Below are 15683 nucleotides of genomic sequence, written 5' to 3'. Positions count from 1 at the left end.
GGTTCAGTCATTTCTCATTTATGTGAATGCTATTGCCAGACACAGCTTGTGCAGAGAGAAACAAACGATATCCACTCACAGGCAGTTAAACGTTGCATTGCCACGATGGAATTCCAAAAAACAGAAATAAAAATTTTTGCTTGGTGAAAGTGAAATCCACATACGCGAGTGGCAGAGACACGAAGTGGCTGGCGAAGCCCCCTAGTAACTATATAAAAAAAACAAAAGACGCTAAGAGAGAGGTACTTTTTAGATCCATGTTGGCTTCTTGCGCCGTTTTGTTTGCTCGCGGGTTTTCTTTTTTTCTTTCCTACTTCAAAGCCTTATTGGCTGACCCAGACTGACTGACCGCTTTTTTCAGATTGCTACAAAGTCCTCCTGCTACTTCAGATGAATAAATCGGAGTGCACAAATAGGGCAGCGCCCACCTGAGCTGGCGAGTCGGATCTTACTGTGTGCCCAATCCAGCCAGCACAAGTACCTGGCGCTGGTAACTTCTGAACATGGAGAGTGGGACGGGTTGATTGTAGTGGGGTGTCATACCCATCGCCACATGGCATATTAAGCTTTGCCCACATTCCCTCCCAAAGTCAGTCGAAACACAACCAGTCTGTGTGCTCTGTGGGCGCTGGTACAGCATGCAGTATGAAGCTGATTAACCACCATATGCTTGATGCATATAATCCATTTAGCTCCTCAAAGTGCCAGGCCATCAGCTCCTCAGTGGGACTCTCTCTCATAAGACGGATGCTTTAGAAGGCGTTCAGCTCCAACGTTCGAGCAATACCCTCGAGTCGGGATAATGTTGTGAGCAATCAAGACATGCTGAGTCTGTTAAAAGCCAAAATGCTACGCAGCGAGGGAGAGAAATTGGGTTTTCAGCACAAATAACACCAACACTCGAGTACAAGAAGAGTACGGTGACCTGATGCTGGATTGCATCCAACTTTGGAAAGGTCGGTTTAATGACTTTCTTTAAAAATGGAAAACATGAGGCTCCCCAGAGGGCCCCCATCAAGCAGCGATATGCTACATACACTGCTATTAAAGTCGAGATCAGATTAGGAGGGAAGGCACGTTAAAGGCGGACAAGAGCCGTTCGAGACTGTGAAAAACGCATGGCACTCACGTTTGAGTAGAAAACAAAAAGTAGAGACGGTTGAAAGTGAGGAAGAAGCAACGATGACGTGAGGGAAAGGAAAGATGGCTTCAGGGGCACCAGACATTAAGAAAGTAGCTGCCGCCAACTGAGGCCCGCCAGGGTCAGAGTTTGACACCTGTGGGCCAGACCTGGCAGTCACAAGGCAGCAGTACTAACGTCTGTGCCACTCCTGCCAGTGATTCAGCGCTGAACTCAATGCTGATCTCAAGATTGGGTGTCATTTGTTTAAATTATCCTTCAATTGATTTTTTATTTATTCTTTGTGTGTTCTTTAAGGAATGGGTGACCAGCAGAGAGACCTGAGCAAGGCACCTAAAACTGTTGGGGTACCAATCTGGAAATTCTGGAATTTAATGATTTGGGTTTTTTTTTTTTGGTGGGGAGGGCGAGTTTTTATTATCTTTTTAGAGGGTTTTATCCTGGGGGCTGTCAAAAAAAGGGCCTGTGAAAGCCCACTGAGGCATTCCTGGTGTGATTTTGGACAACACAAGAAAATAAACTGCTCGAAAAAATTAAAGGAACACTTTAAAAACACATCAGATCTCAACGGGGGAAACAAATCCTGCTGGCTATCTCGACTGCTATGGACTGGTATGGTGATGTGTGAGGAACGAAAGGACGGCAATGAAAATGATCAACCGACAGAGGGCTTAACTCAAAAGACACCCCCAAAAATCAAAGGGAAAAAATGATGTGGCAGGCAGGCGAGTCCATTGTGCCGACATTTCATTGCAGCAACTCCAGCAAATCATATTCGGTAGATTGTAGGCGGCGGCGGCCCCCCCGCCCGTGACTGTTTGCATGGCTAACAACGTCCTAATGAGACGACGGATGGTGTCCTGGGGGAAATCTCCTCCGAGATCTGGACCGGGGAAATCACTGGGCTCCTGGACAGGCTGAGGCGTTGGATGGACCGAAACATAATGTCCCACCCAGAGGTGTTCTATTGGATTGAGGTCAGGCGAGCAGAGCGTGTTTTTTGAACATTCATTGAGGCAAATAAAAAGTTTGTTTGTTCGTTCTTTCATTCAGTCATTCATTCGTTCGATCTATCTAATCCTGCCAACTACACTAAAATATCAGTCTGTCTAGTCCTGCCAACTATGTTAAACTATCTAATCCTGCCAACTACGCTAAAATATCTACAGTATGTCTGTCTATCTAATCCTGTCAACTACACTAAAATATCTAATCCTGTCAACTACACTAAAATATCTAAAGTATGTCTAATCCTGTCAACTATGATAAAATATCTACAGTATGTCTGTCTATCTAATCCTGTCAACTACACTAAAATATCTATCTAATCCTGTCAACTATGCTAAAATATCTACAGTATGTCTGTCTATCTAATCCTGCCAACTACACTAAAATATCTACAGTATGTCTGTCTATCTAATCCTGTCAACTACACTAAAATATCGGTCTGTCTAGTCCTGCCAAAAAGTAAAGTGCCTTTAACATCTATCTATACATACTAATAAAAGTCAAAGCCCTGACTGACTCACTCACTCACTGACTCATCACTAATTCTCCAAATCCCGTGTATGTAGAAGGGTGAAATTTGGCAGGCTCATTCCTTACAGTTTACTTACAAAAGTTAGGCAGGTTTTATTTTGAAATTCTACACGTAACGGTCATAACTGGAACCTACTTGTGTACATATATACAGCCATAGCCTGCAGCTCGGTCGCCGTGTGAGGCGGAGTTGCGTCCCTCATCGTCACGCCTCCCACTTAATCGAGTGCCTGCCCATATAAGGCCGTCCGTCAGCGGCAATCCAATAGAAACACTCTGGCCGCTAAATATTCACGGGTGAAGGAATGTGCTTATGCAAACAAAGATGAGACAGTCAGGTAAAGCCGTGGACATCGCAAGATCGCACAAGAGAGCGGCTCACGTGAACTGACTGTGAACGCAGTACGTAGAGAACAAGGAAGAGCTCTGAACAAAAAACACATTACACAATTGAGATGGCAGCAAAAGAATATGAAGCGAGTGACGCATACACGCATATTCATCAGTGCAGCTACTGCGGAAACCTTAAGTTTAAATTAAATTCATAGACATGCTGCCGCTACGACGAATACGATATTTGCGAGATACCAGTTTAATGAGAAGACGCAGGGTATAAACGAGACTTTAGATCACTTTGTAACAGAGTTAAACCTGCGGGTGAAGGACTGTGCTTATGCAAACGAATAGGAAAGCAAGGTGTAAAGCTTAACTTTAAGTTCATAGACGCACTGCCGCTGGCGTTTGTCATGCCCAAGACAAATACGATATTCATGAGATACAAGTGAAGGACTGTGCTTATGCAAGCAAATGTTACGTTATTTTTAAAAATGTTTCCTTTTCTTTTTCATAACTTCTTCTCCGCTGCGAAGCGTGGGTATTTTGCTAGTCTATTATATAGTGCCTTTCAGATCTATCCATCCATCCATCCATTTACCTAATACAAGTCAGGTTACCAAAAAAGTATTTTTGTATAGCAGACATATACTAATGCTATGAACTGGGATAATCAAAGCACATAAGTCCCAAACAGGCCCACAAGAGGAGGATATCACCGTCAAACCCCACTGCGTAAGAAGGGCAAACGCGGGACAGTTATAAAATCGAAGATTGGCACGCACATGTGCCAGACGGCTCCTCAATCAGCTCTGCTCTATCGGGACTTTGTCTGCATTGAATTGCCATCTTGTTTTTAAGGTCATCCGTTTGTCTTTTGTGCTCCACAGAGCTTCATCGTTGTTAAAGAGCATCTTTGAAGAATAAATCTTTTTTTTTTTTTTTAATCGTATTAAGATCCTGCGTTTGCTCGAATATGAAGCCAGGGTTTGACGGTAGGTCTCCTTCTAGTGGGTATTTTTGAGACTTTGGCGTTTCGAGACTCTCATGTTCATAACGCATATTCTTGACTCCGTGTTACAACACGGACAAAGCAAGTTATAAAATGGAAGAAAAACCACATTTCGTTTCTAGCACAAGCAAGCAAATGCCAGATGACTCCCTCACGGTCACACCTTATATGAGCAGTTGACATAAATCAGCAACTTGACGCTTCACAGTCCTACGGCATGAATAGTAGGCAGGAAAACAAACAAGACTAAGCGAAAGTGAACGCAGAAAATGAGCACATATTGAGAATTTAGAAACATCTGGGCGAGTGATATTTGGGCAAAACAAGCTGAATACGTACAATTTTCCTCTTGACTCTGGCCAGTGGGATTTTCGCATGCAGTGCGGTAGTGGAGAGTTCCTTGTGCACGGTTGATAGATACAGTCTTCTTTTGATGTTGCTCATATCCGTTACTCTGAAACAAAATGAATCACATTGATCATTCTGCCTGCCTGCCGTCTGTCTTTCTTCCCTCCCTTCTCTTTCTTTCATTCCCTATTTATAGTGCAAGTGACAAAACGGGAAGCTGAAAATAGCCCCTTCACAAGATCCGTAATGAGATTCCTTTCTTAAATGTAAACATGGAGGCTACAGGGCTGAATACATAAAAATCACTTTACATGCTAATTTTTGTTCACCTTCAGTGCCGAATTGTAAAAGCGGCTTCTTCCATAAAAGAATTCAATTTGTGAGATGAAAGATGCCACAAGGCCTTAATAATCATGTTTGTTCTGGTCCCGTTAAGCGTGCGTTATCTCGAGAACAAACTGTCAACTGCTAAACAGGAAAACATTAGAGCCTCCCCTGCCTAAAAGCACATCTGTCATTTCCGATAGGCTGAATGGGAGCTCAAAGGCAGGCGCAGCCATTTTCTGTCACTTTCACTTCTTGAGCACACACACACACACACACACACACACCAAAACAGGGGCCGTTGTTGTCCTACGACTCTATCCATGGTCTCCTCTGTAACAAATGAACACTCGGAATATAAGGATGAAGGGGACCGTGGCAGTGGCACTGATGGATTCACTTTTGAACATGAAGCGGGGACAAAAAGTCAGTCTGGTTGGGGTTATGGGAGGGGGACTCATGGGTAAAATAAAGGTGGGTATCACCGGAGGTTCCCCTCTCATTTTACATCACAAATGGTGCAAGTTACATTCAACTTTGAAGTACATTGCCACCATCAAGTCATCGTCATACATTAATGGAGGTACCGTATATACTCGCGTATAAGTCGATCTTCAAACCTGAAAAAATCATAAAAATCAGACCCCGACCTATACGCTCGCTCAAAAATGCAACACTTTTTCTTCTTTTTTTACATCTTCTTGCATCCTCCGATCTTGCACCCGTTTCTCCGGCACATTGAATTTTGTCGCAGCAACGCGGTTACCAATTTCTTTCGCCACTTCAACGACTTTTAATTTAAAACCAGCTTCATATTTTCTTCTCATCGTAGATAAGGGATGCTCTTACGATAAAGGTGTAGGAGGGCGTGAGACATGAAAAACACAACACCGTGCAAACGTTGCTTCAGAAGAGTTTGGGTATCACCGTGTGGTCGCACAGGCACAAAAGGCCGTGTGCTCCGTGGTTACTCTCTCAGGTGGGCGTTAGCATATCGTAATCCCTTATACCAATAGCGCAAGTTTTCCGCATTCAACTTATATGACCGACATTATAAAATACCATAAATTACACAATAAAAATCAGACTCCCAAATTATATGCCCGTTCAAAAATATGACACTTCGATTTTTGGTTTTTTTTTACATCTTCTTGCCTCCTCCAATCTGACACCATTTTCTTAGAAACATTGAATTTTTTCACAGCAGCGCAGTTACCAATTTCTTTCGCCACTTCAACGACTTAATTTAAAACCAGCTTCATATTTTCTTCTCATCATTGATAAGGGATGCTCTTATGATAAAGGTGTACAAGGGTGCGAGACACAAAAAACACAAAACAGTGCCAACATCACTTCAGAATAGTTCGGGTATCACCGTGTGGTCGCGCAGGCACAATACATAGAAATACAAAGGCCGTGTGCTACATGGTTACACTCTCAGGTGGGCGTCAGCATATCGTAATCTCTTGGACCAATAGCGGGAGTTTTCCACATTTGACTTATACGACCGACATTATAAAATACCAGAAATTACACGGTAAAACTCAGACCCCAACTTATACGCCCGTTCAAAAATACGACACTTGAATTGTTTTTTTTACATCTTCTTGCCTCCTCTAATCTCGCGCCAGTTTCTCAGACACATCGAATTTTGTTGCAGCAGCGCAGATACCAATTTCCTTTCACCACTTCAACGACTTTTAATTTAAAACCAGCTTCATATTTTCTTCTCATCGTAGCTAAGGGATGCTCTTACGATAAAGGTGTGTGAGATACAAAAAAAAAAAAAAACACAAATCTGTGCCAATGTCGCTTCAGAATAGTTTGGATATCGCCGTGTGGTCACGTAGGCACAATACGTAGAAAAATAAAAAAAAAAAAAGACAGTGTGCTCCGTGGTTACTCTCTCAGGTGGGCGTTAGCATATCAATCTCTGGGACCAATAGCACAATTTTTTTGCATTCAACTTATACGACCAACATTATAAAATACCAGAAATTATACGGTAAAAATCAAGCCCCGACTTATATGCGGGAGAACTTATATGCGAGTAGATACGGTAATTCTCATGCAAGTTCCTATTAAATCCTGGAGGACTTTGCTTGAGCCCGAGATCCTTGGGGTCACTCCTGGAGCCTGACCTTAGGGTGGTGTGGCGTCATCTGGTGGGCACCTTACAGCCAGGTGACCCCTGTGGCCTGGTCACGTTCAGTTCGTACATCCCATGTGGAGCTGCCATGTGGGCACACCAAAACAGAAAAGCAAAGAATGAAGGTCGAGTGCAGTACCAGTCTGTTGACGGGCGGGCATGAGTGGACCTTGAATGGTGGATTCCTTCATATTGCTGACACTTGGGAGCGAGGCTTGGAATGGTCAGCGTTACAATCCAAAATCAAGTAAAATCAACTCCCGACTTATCTATGGGAGAACTTAACATACACGGTCGAAAAAAAAAAAACCCTGTAGTTTTTGCAGTAAAGTACGGAGAAGTCTTTTTTTAGTTCTGTGTTGAAAAACTTGGGATACCGTGTGGATCGTGGATTTAAAAGAGTCGTGGGAGTGACATGACTTAGCCTTGTGGCAACACTGGCACAAAATGACGGCGACTGTGGAAAACAAAATGGCACCTCAAACGCTACAACACGTAACATGAACCGATATCAGTCTTGTTCCATAACGGTCAAATTAGAAAATCAGAGCAATCTGGACGAGCACAGGCCATTCAGCCCTACAAAGCTCACCAATCCCATCCACTTAATTCTTCTAAAAATACATCATGAATCCTCCTGTCAGCCATGGTGGGGCAGATGTGTATGTACGCCGAAGTGTCTTTTAGGTAATAACACCAGAGTTTCTATGCCTACTTCCCAATTCTCAGCAATATGAAGGAATCTAATGTTTATGGACCACTCACGCCCATCAACTGACTGGTACTGCCCCCAACCTTCATTCTTTGCTTTTTGGGTGGTGTGCCCACATGGCTGCTTCACATGGCTTTACGAACTGAGCCTGACCAAGCCACAAGGTGCTCACCAGATGACACCTCCACAAAGTCAGGCTCCAGAAGCGACCATGGAATTCCAGTTTCAAGCAAAGTTCTCTATGATTTAATATGAAATAGCATGGGAATTACATAAGGAATGTTTCTCATAGATCAGTCTGGTATGGGTAATCCTAACAGGAGATACATTAGAACAAACTGGACGAGCACAGCCCACCACAGCCCGACAGTCCTATACACTTAATCCTTCCAAAATAGCATCAAGTGGAGTTCTGAAAGTCCCAAAAGTCCTCCCGTCCACCACACAACATGGTCGCTTATTGCAGGGGTCTGCGCTTCTCTATGTGAAGCAGCGAACTCACTTTGCTCAAAAAATATTATAGCAAAGAACAACATCCACTCTCTCAAATACACACATATATTTGGGCAGACGTTGTAATTTAAGTAGGGCAGTACCAGTGAGGCACTATAAAGGCGTAGTGCTGCAGGCATAAACATAGATGCACACAGAAGAGTGATAAAGTGCACTAAACCGTGGACGAACAGACAGACGGGCAGACAGCGAGATAAGCAGACAGATGGCCAGAGAGACAGACAGGCAGAAGGGCAGGCGGCCAGAGAGATGGACAGACAGGAAAGCAGACGGGCAGGGGGAGAGATGGGCAGACAGACGGACAGACAGGAAGGGCTGGCAGATGGGCAGACGGTGAGATAGGCAGAGAGACGGACGGACAGACAGGCAGAGAGATGGACACACAGGAAAGCAGCCGGGCAGGTGGCGCGATAGGCAGACGGCAAGAAAGACAGGCAGAAGGGCAGGCAGTTGGGCAGACCGACAAAGGCAGGCAGGCTGATATGCCAAGCACTATATGGCACGGATATGAAAGTCAATCCATACCGACAGCCATTTTTCATGCAGGATCTGAAAGGGTACATTTGCATCTGGTGCACTTAAAAGCACTTTATCCCCAAAAAATGTTAAAGAGTTGCATCAAGACGTATGGTTTACATATTTTTCAATTACATACATTCACAAGCCCATGCATACTGAAGGGTGACGCATATCGGCAAAGGAAAGTAATGAGAGCCTGTGGAGAGAAAAAATGAGGTAGTCAAAAAGAAAATCAACCTCATTTATAATCATATTTCAGCCATCAGCAGGTGCAGAACTCCCCCTTGTTGTAAAGTCATTAGCTAAAAACATTTCACACTTTGCATCTCGATGTACAAATCATGTAAAGGGGGGAAAAAAAAAAAAAACCTTCAGAAATGAAGGAAAAACAAAATAATTATGCTACATTTTCTGTTTTTTCAGCCACGGTGGGGCAGACATGTATTTATATCCAGAAGTGTCTTTTTGGATTGTAACGCTGACCATTCCAAGCCTCACTCCCAAGTGTCAGCAATATGAAGGCATCCACCGTTCAAGGTCCACTCATGCCCGTCCGTCTATCAACTGACTGGTACTGCACTCGACCTTCATTCTTTGCTTTTCTGAGTGGTATGCCCACATGGCAGCTCCACATGGGATGTACGAACTGAACATGACCAGGTCACAGGGGTCACCTGGCTGTAAAGTGCCCACCAGATGACACCACACCACCCCAAGGTCAGGCTCCAGGAGTGACCCCAAGGATCTTGGGTTCAAGCAAAGTCCTCCAGGATTCAATAGGAACTTACGTGAGAATTAAATGGCGTTGGAAATCCTACCAAGAGTACAGTCGTGGCCAAAAGTTTTGAGAATGACACAAATATTACATTTTCACAAAGTTTGCTGCCTCGGTTTTTATGATATACTCCAGAATGTTATTAAGACTGATCAGATGAATTGCAGTTAAGTCCCTCTTTGCTATAAAAATGAACTTAACCCCAAAAAAAAAAAAAAATTCCACTGCTGTTGTGAAGGCGGCTTCACCAGGAGCATCTTCTACAGTTGATTCACCTGCGGGCACCGCCCATGTAGAACTTACTCAGGAATGGCAGCAGGCAGGTGTGAGTGAGGTGAAGACTTTTGGAGGATGTCAAGAAGGGCAGCAAAGAAGCCATCAGGGAGAGACTGGCATTCTGGGATTGGACTGCTGGGGGAAAGTCATTGTCTCTCATGAATCCCCTTTCCAATGGTTTGAGGCATCCAGAAAAAAAGGTGAGCGGCGCTAGCATCAGTCCTGTGTCAGGCCAACAGTAAAGCATCCCGAGACCATTTATGCCTGCCAAGGCAGTGCAGGGCTCAGAACACAGCCATAACATCCTCCGAGGTCAAACTTCTACCAACCACAAAACAACAGTTTGGTGACCAGCATGATGGAGCACTGGGCCAGAAGGCAAAAGTGAGAACTATGTGGCTCGGGGGGAAACAAAACATCGAAAATTGGGGTATATGGCCAGGAAACTCCCCAGACCTTAATGCCATTGAGAGGTGGGTGGGCAAACACAAACCCACCAATTCTGACAAGAATGAACTGCCATCAGTCAGGATTTGGCCCAGAGGTTGATTGCCAGCCTGCCAGGGTGAATTGCAGAGGTCTTGAAAAAGAAAGAAGGGCCAACACTGCAAATATGGACTCTGAGCATAAACTTCATGTCATTGTCAATAAAAGCCTTTGAAACTTCTGAACTGCTCGTCATTCTACTTCAGTACACCAGAGAAACATCTGACACAAAGATCTAAGAACACTGAAGCAGCAGACTTGGTGAAAACCAACACTTTGGGTGTCATTCTCAGAACTTTTGGCCACGACTGTACAATTCGAACAATCAGGACGAGAACAGGCCATTCAGCCCAGCAAAGCCCACCAGTCCTGTCCAGTTAATTGTTCCAAAATAACATCAAGTCAAGTTTTGAAGGTTCCTACAGTCCTTGGTCACTTATTCCATGTGTCTACAGCTCAACCTGTGAAGAGAAAAACTCCTGATGTTTGAGTGAAATTTGCCCTAAACAAGCCTCCTAACTAACTATGTCCCCATTGAACTCAATTTAAATTACACACCACCAGGCAATTTAGTCTTTTTTGTTATCTCCTAAGTATTAGTATGTACATTTTGTTTTTAATTATGTTTTGTATATTTTTAGTGAATAATGTCTCGTTTATTAAATTTTAGATTTTTTTTCCCGTATGGAAGATTTTTGTTGGTGTTTTCTGTGTTGAACCAAAAGGGTGGGTCCCCCCGGACACCAGAGCTGTGGGCCCACTGCCGGTCTGCTTTGTACGGACTCATCGAGAAAAAACAGCGATAAAGACTTCAAAGAAAGGACCAGGATGTGGGGGTGAGGGAAAAAAAATACAAGCAGAGGACGAGAACAAAAAGACTAACTCGTCTCTTGCCAAGCCAGAAACGCCAGACAAGAATCAAATTGCTGAACAAAAAAAAAAAATTCGAGACTGAAACAAGAAAAACGCAGAGAGAATCGCACGTAAAGCATTTGTTACCGAAAAAAAAAAAAAAAACCCACGGATAAATGAAAATGGCGTGAGCCGGAAACTTCTAAGTCACGCTGATGAAGACACGCATTGCACATTCCTGCAGAGCTTTGGGAGCATCGCCTCACGTTCCTACCACAAAATAGAGGCATCCATAGCAATCCAAAATGGCGCAACGGGATTATTAAGTTTGAATCGAAGTCAGAAAGAGAAAACCTAATACAGAAATCAGATTCCAAGGGTATGAAATCCCCAATTTAGTCACAGATACCACCAAAAAAATACAAGGGCACAAAACTTAACAAAATGTACCAATCGTAAGAGGTCTTACACCACATCAGTGTGCCGACGTGGTGCTTGTACTTTTGTTCTTTGGCTCGTCCCTTGCTCACCAGATCGTCCAAGTGTTTTTTCTTTATGATTTTCTGTTTTTTGACCTATAAAAGGGGATACGATTTCTGCTTTACGGATATTGTTTCTATTCACTTGGGTTTGCTTTTTAAGCATTTCCTTTTTCGTTAAGTTTTACCCTTGTAGATGCATTCACATATCATCTGAGAGGCACCTACTGCAATAGTCACGTCTGTCTGTCTGTCCATCCATCTGACTCAAACAATTCAATGTGGACCAATTTTGTACCCTCACCTTCAAAGAAATTTGTTTGGTTTCCGTTCAGATACCTCGAACAGTTTAGCAATTTCAGAATCTACCCTTGAAATGCACTGCCAAATCACCACGCTTGTCTTCTCTTAAGACCGAGAAATATTCTGTGCAACTTCGATTACAAATTAGTTTACCGTTTTAGTTTTACCTTTAGAGTAGTTACACCAATTTCGAAAGTCTGAATATTTTCTGATTTTACTCATCTAACAGTGGCTATAATATTATATTAATTTCAATTTTTATTATTATAATTATTAATTATTGATATAGTGCTTTTCTCGCTATTCCAAGTCACAGAGTGACAGGTATTCACAATCCAAAGGGTCACCACAGTTTGGCCGTCATATCAGCAAAAGGGGACAACGTAACATTTGAACAACATTTTGTACACTTAATGATTCCTTACTTTTTTGTTGCCATTGTGTATTTGTTGGGTAACAGCAAGAGTGAAAGGGAAGGTCTTCACGACGGTAGTGAGACCAGCTCTGTTATATGGGCTGGAGACGGTGGCACTGGAGACAGAGCTGGAGGTGGCAGAGTTAAAGATCCTAAGATTTGCATTGGAGACGAGGATGGACAGGATTAGAAATGAGGACATTAGAGGGTCAGATCAGGTTGGATGGTTTAGAGATAAAGTCAGAGAGGCGAGATGGCGTTTGTTTGGACATGTGCAGAGGAGAGATGAGGGGTATATTGGAAGAAGGGTGCTAAGGATAGAGCTGCCAGGGAAGAAGAGGAAGGCCCAAGTGAAGGTTTATGGATGTGGCGAGAGAGGACATGACGATGATGGGTGTAACAGAGCAAGATGACGAGGACAGAAAGATATGGAACAAAATGATCCACTGTGGCGACACCTAACAGGAGCAGCCAGAAGAAGAAGATTGTGTATTTGTAGCCAGAAGAAGAAGATTGTGTATTTGTTCTATGCCAGTGTAACATTGTCCAAGTGGTACTTCAGAAGGTGTAGTAACACAGTCTGTCCCAGTTCTGCTGTAAGACAAAGGGGTTTTTAAGTAATCCACACAAGTCGGGACACCTGTGCAAATTGTTTGCTTCAACCTGTAAGGCTTCATTGACTGGAATGGCTGCAGAACATCCGTAGGCCCATTTGTAATATTCTGAAATTTCCTTTGTATTTCAGTTTTTGCTAACCTAGATTTCACATTTAAACCCGTCGCAATTGACTGCTTACCTTTTCACCATCTCAGGTAATTCATTGCATTTCAGCCAACTAGATTTGAACAAAAACTGTAAAGCTTTTGTCCAGTAGGGTAGTGGACAGTTTCTGAATTTCCCCTTGGGATTAATAAAGTATCTATCTGTAGCTGTAAACACAGATCTCTAATTTGATATACATATCTATTTCTAGATCAACGTTTTCTTCAGCCCTCCTCATTACACTTCGAGCAGGAGCCGACATAAAAGGGTATTAGCCGAGTCCCGACGTACGTTTCGCTTTCAATAGCAGGTTCTCAGCGTGTCATCAATTATCATGCTGCCAACATGCTGGCCGTCCACATTGCCAAATAGGATTACAATTCTGACCCTTTCCGGGGTCACGGATTTGTAGTTATAATGACAAAACAACCCTTTCATCAGTGGTAAAATGCCTGGGGCGGGTAAAATATTCTCATCACCTACATAATTATGAAATACCTTCTTTAAAGCAAAATGGACATAATCTTAATTAGTGAGCTGTAACTTAAATGACAAGGGAAAAACTCAAAGCAAGACGTGAAGAAAATGAACTTCATCTAAAACTGCTCCAAAAAATTAAAAGGAACACGTCAGATGTCAATGGGGGAAAAAAAAATCCTGCTGGCCATCTCTACCGCTATGGACTGATATGGTGATGTGTGAGGAACGAAAGGATGGCAGCCACATTGTTTGATGGCAATGAAAATAATCAACCGACGGAGGGCTGAACTCAAAGACACCACAAAAATCAAAGGGAAAAAATGATGCGGCAGGCAAATCGTACTCAGTAGTCTGTATGCCATGCCTGACATTGTCCTAACAAGAGGACAGATGGTGTCCTGAGGGATCTCCTCCCAGATCTGGACCAGGGTATCACTGAGCTCCATGACAGTCTGAGGTGTCGGATGGACCAAAACATGATGTGCCACCCAGAGGTGTTCTATTGGATTGAGGTCAGGCGAGTGAGCGTTTGGGGGACAAGTCAATGGTATCAATTCCTTCATCCTCTCGCCACATGATGCCGGGCATTGTCATGCACCAGAAGGAACCAGCATAGGGTCTGACAATGGGTCCAAGGATTTCATCCCGAAACCTAATGGCAGTCCTGCAGTGCTGTCGTCTAGCGTGTAGAGGGTCTGTGCATCCCTCCATGGATATGCCTCACCAGATATACCATCACTGACCCACCACCAAACCGGTCATGCTGAACGATGTTACAGGCAGCACAACGTTCTCCATGGCTTCTCCAGACCCTTTCACGTTTGTCACATGTACTCAGGGTGAACCTGCTCTCATCTGCAAGCAGCACAGGGTGACAATTCTGGGATTCTATGGCAAATGCCAATCGAGCTCCACAGTGCCCGCTAGAGGATGTCAGGCCAACGTCATGAAGTCTGTTTCCGATTGTTTGGTCAGAGACATTCACACCAGTGGTCTACCTGCCTACTGGAGGTCATTTTGTAGGCTCTACCAGTGCTTATCCTGTTCCTCCTTGCCCAAAAGTCCTGCGGATGGGTTAAGGACCTTCTACGAGGGGCCCTGTCCAGCTCTCCTAGAGTAACTGCCTGTCTGTCTCCTGGAATCTCCTCCATATTGATGTGCCTGCCATCCTGGAGAAGTTGGACCACGTGTGCCAGCTCTGTAGGGTCCAGATATGGTCTCATGCTACCAGTAGTGACAATGACCGGAACCAAATGCAAAATGAGTGACAAAACAGATGAGAAGGGAAAAAAGGTCAGTGGCCTCCCTCCACCTGTTAAACTATTCATTCCTGTTTTGGAGGTCATCTCATTGTTGTCCCTCTAGTGCACCAAAGCAGCTGAAACTGATGAACAAGCCCCTCTGCTACTAAACTGAGCAGATCAATAGCCCCCAAGTGTCAGTGACTTGATGCTATACTCGGGTTCCAAAGGGTTCCTCTCATTTTTTTTTTTTTTAAACTTTATACATCTTCGTATATAATACGCTACCGTGGTGGTCTGTCTGTCTGGGATGTTAAATCACCTGTACCGCCCAAACCGTTTAACCTACTGGCATGAAATTTGGTACACATATACTACAGGACATCTACTATCCGCTTTCAGGGCGATGATTGACCTCCAAGGTATTCCTTTTATTGTAGGATCAACTCTCGGCAGTGCGATGCATGCATACAGACGCCGTTCTCATTCCCTCAAACCTTCACTGTCTCTTCCCCTACATCTTCATTTCTTAAATCATTCCTGAGGCAGATTGAAGACATACATATACATATAGTGGTGTATAACTGGCCATTCACCCTGGCCAATACCCCCAGGCCACCAGGTGGAGCCCTCCCTGCAGAATGGAGGTGCCCCGAATACCAACAGGGAATTATGGACGTTGGAGTTTTCCTCCAACTAGCTAGATACCACGGGGGCCACTAGAAGGAGCTGCAGGGAGGAGCAGTGACCATTTGCCCTACGCCCTGGAAGTACGTCCGAGTCACCTGGACAAGAGGAATGACGTACTTCCGGGGTGAAGGAGGACTTTTTATCTGACCTGGAAGTGTTCCTAGTCATGTGGACTGAGAAAGCGAAACACTTCCGGGTTATGGACTATAAAAAGGACTGTGGGAAATCCTCAGACAACGAGCTGTGCTGGGTGGCAACACGTCTGGGAGAGTGGAGGATTGATTATTGAGGAGTATTGTAGAGAGGAGGTGCTTTGTGCACTGTTGTCAATTAA

At 43.9% G+C, this 15683-nt stretch overlaps 1 protein-coding gene across 6 annotated transcripts in view; it reads right to left on the bottom strand.

The window, feature by feature from the left end:
* The window catches only part of cfap20dc (CFAP20 domain containing), a 235012-nt gene that overhangs the window by 186880 nt on the left and 32449 nt on the right, over positions 1-15683 (bottom strand). For all 6 annotated transcript variants that reach the window (XM_039772543.1, XM_039772544.1, XM_039772540.1 and 3 more), the window contains exon 6: positions 4365-4479. In XM_039772543.1, the coding sequence (XP_039628477.1) occupies positions 4365-4479 (115 nt within the window). The remainder of the gene's footprint in view (positions 1-4364; positions 4480-15683) is intronic.

This window comes from Polypterus senegalus, chromosome 12 (genome assembly GCF_016835505.1).
Source record: "Polypterus senegalus isolate Bchr_013 chromosome 12, ASM1683550v1, whole genome shotgun sequence".
NCBI lineage: Eukaryota > Metazoa > Chordata > Cladistia > Polypteriformes > Polypteridae > Polypterus > Polypterus senegalus.
This window is presented reverse-complemented; position numbering and strand designations above follow the sequence as displayed.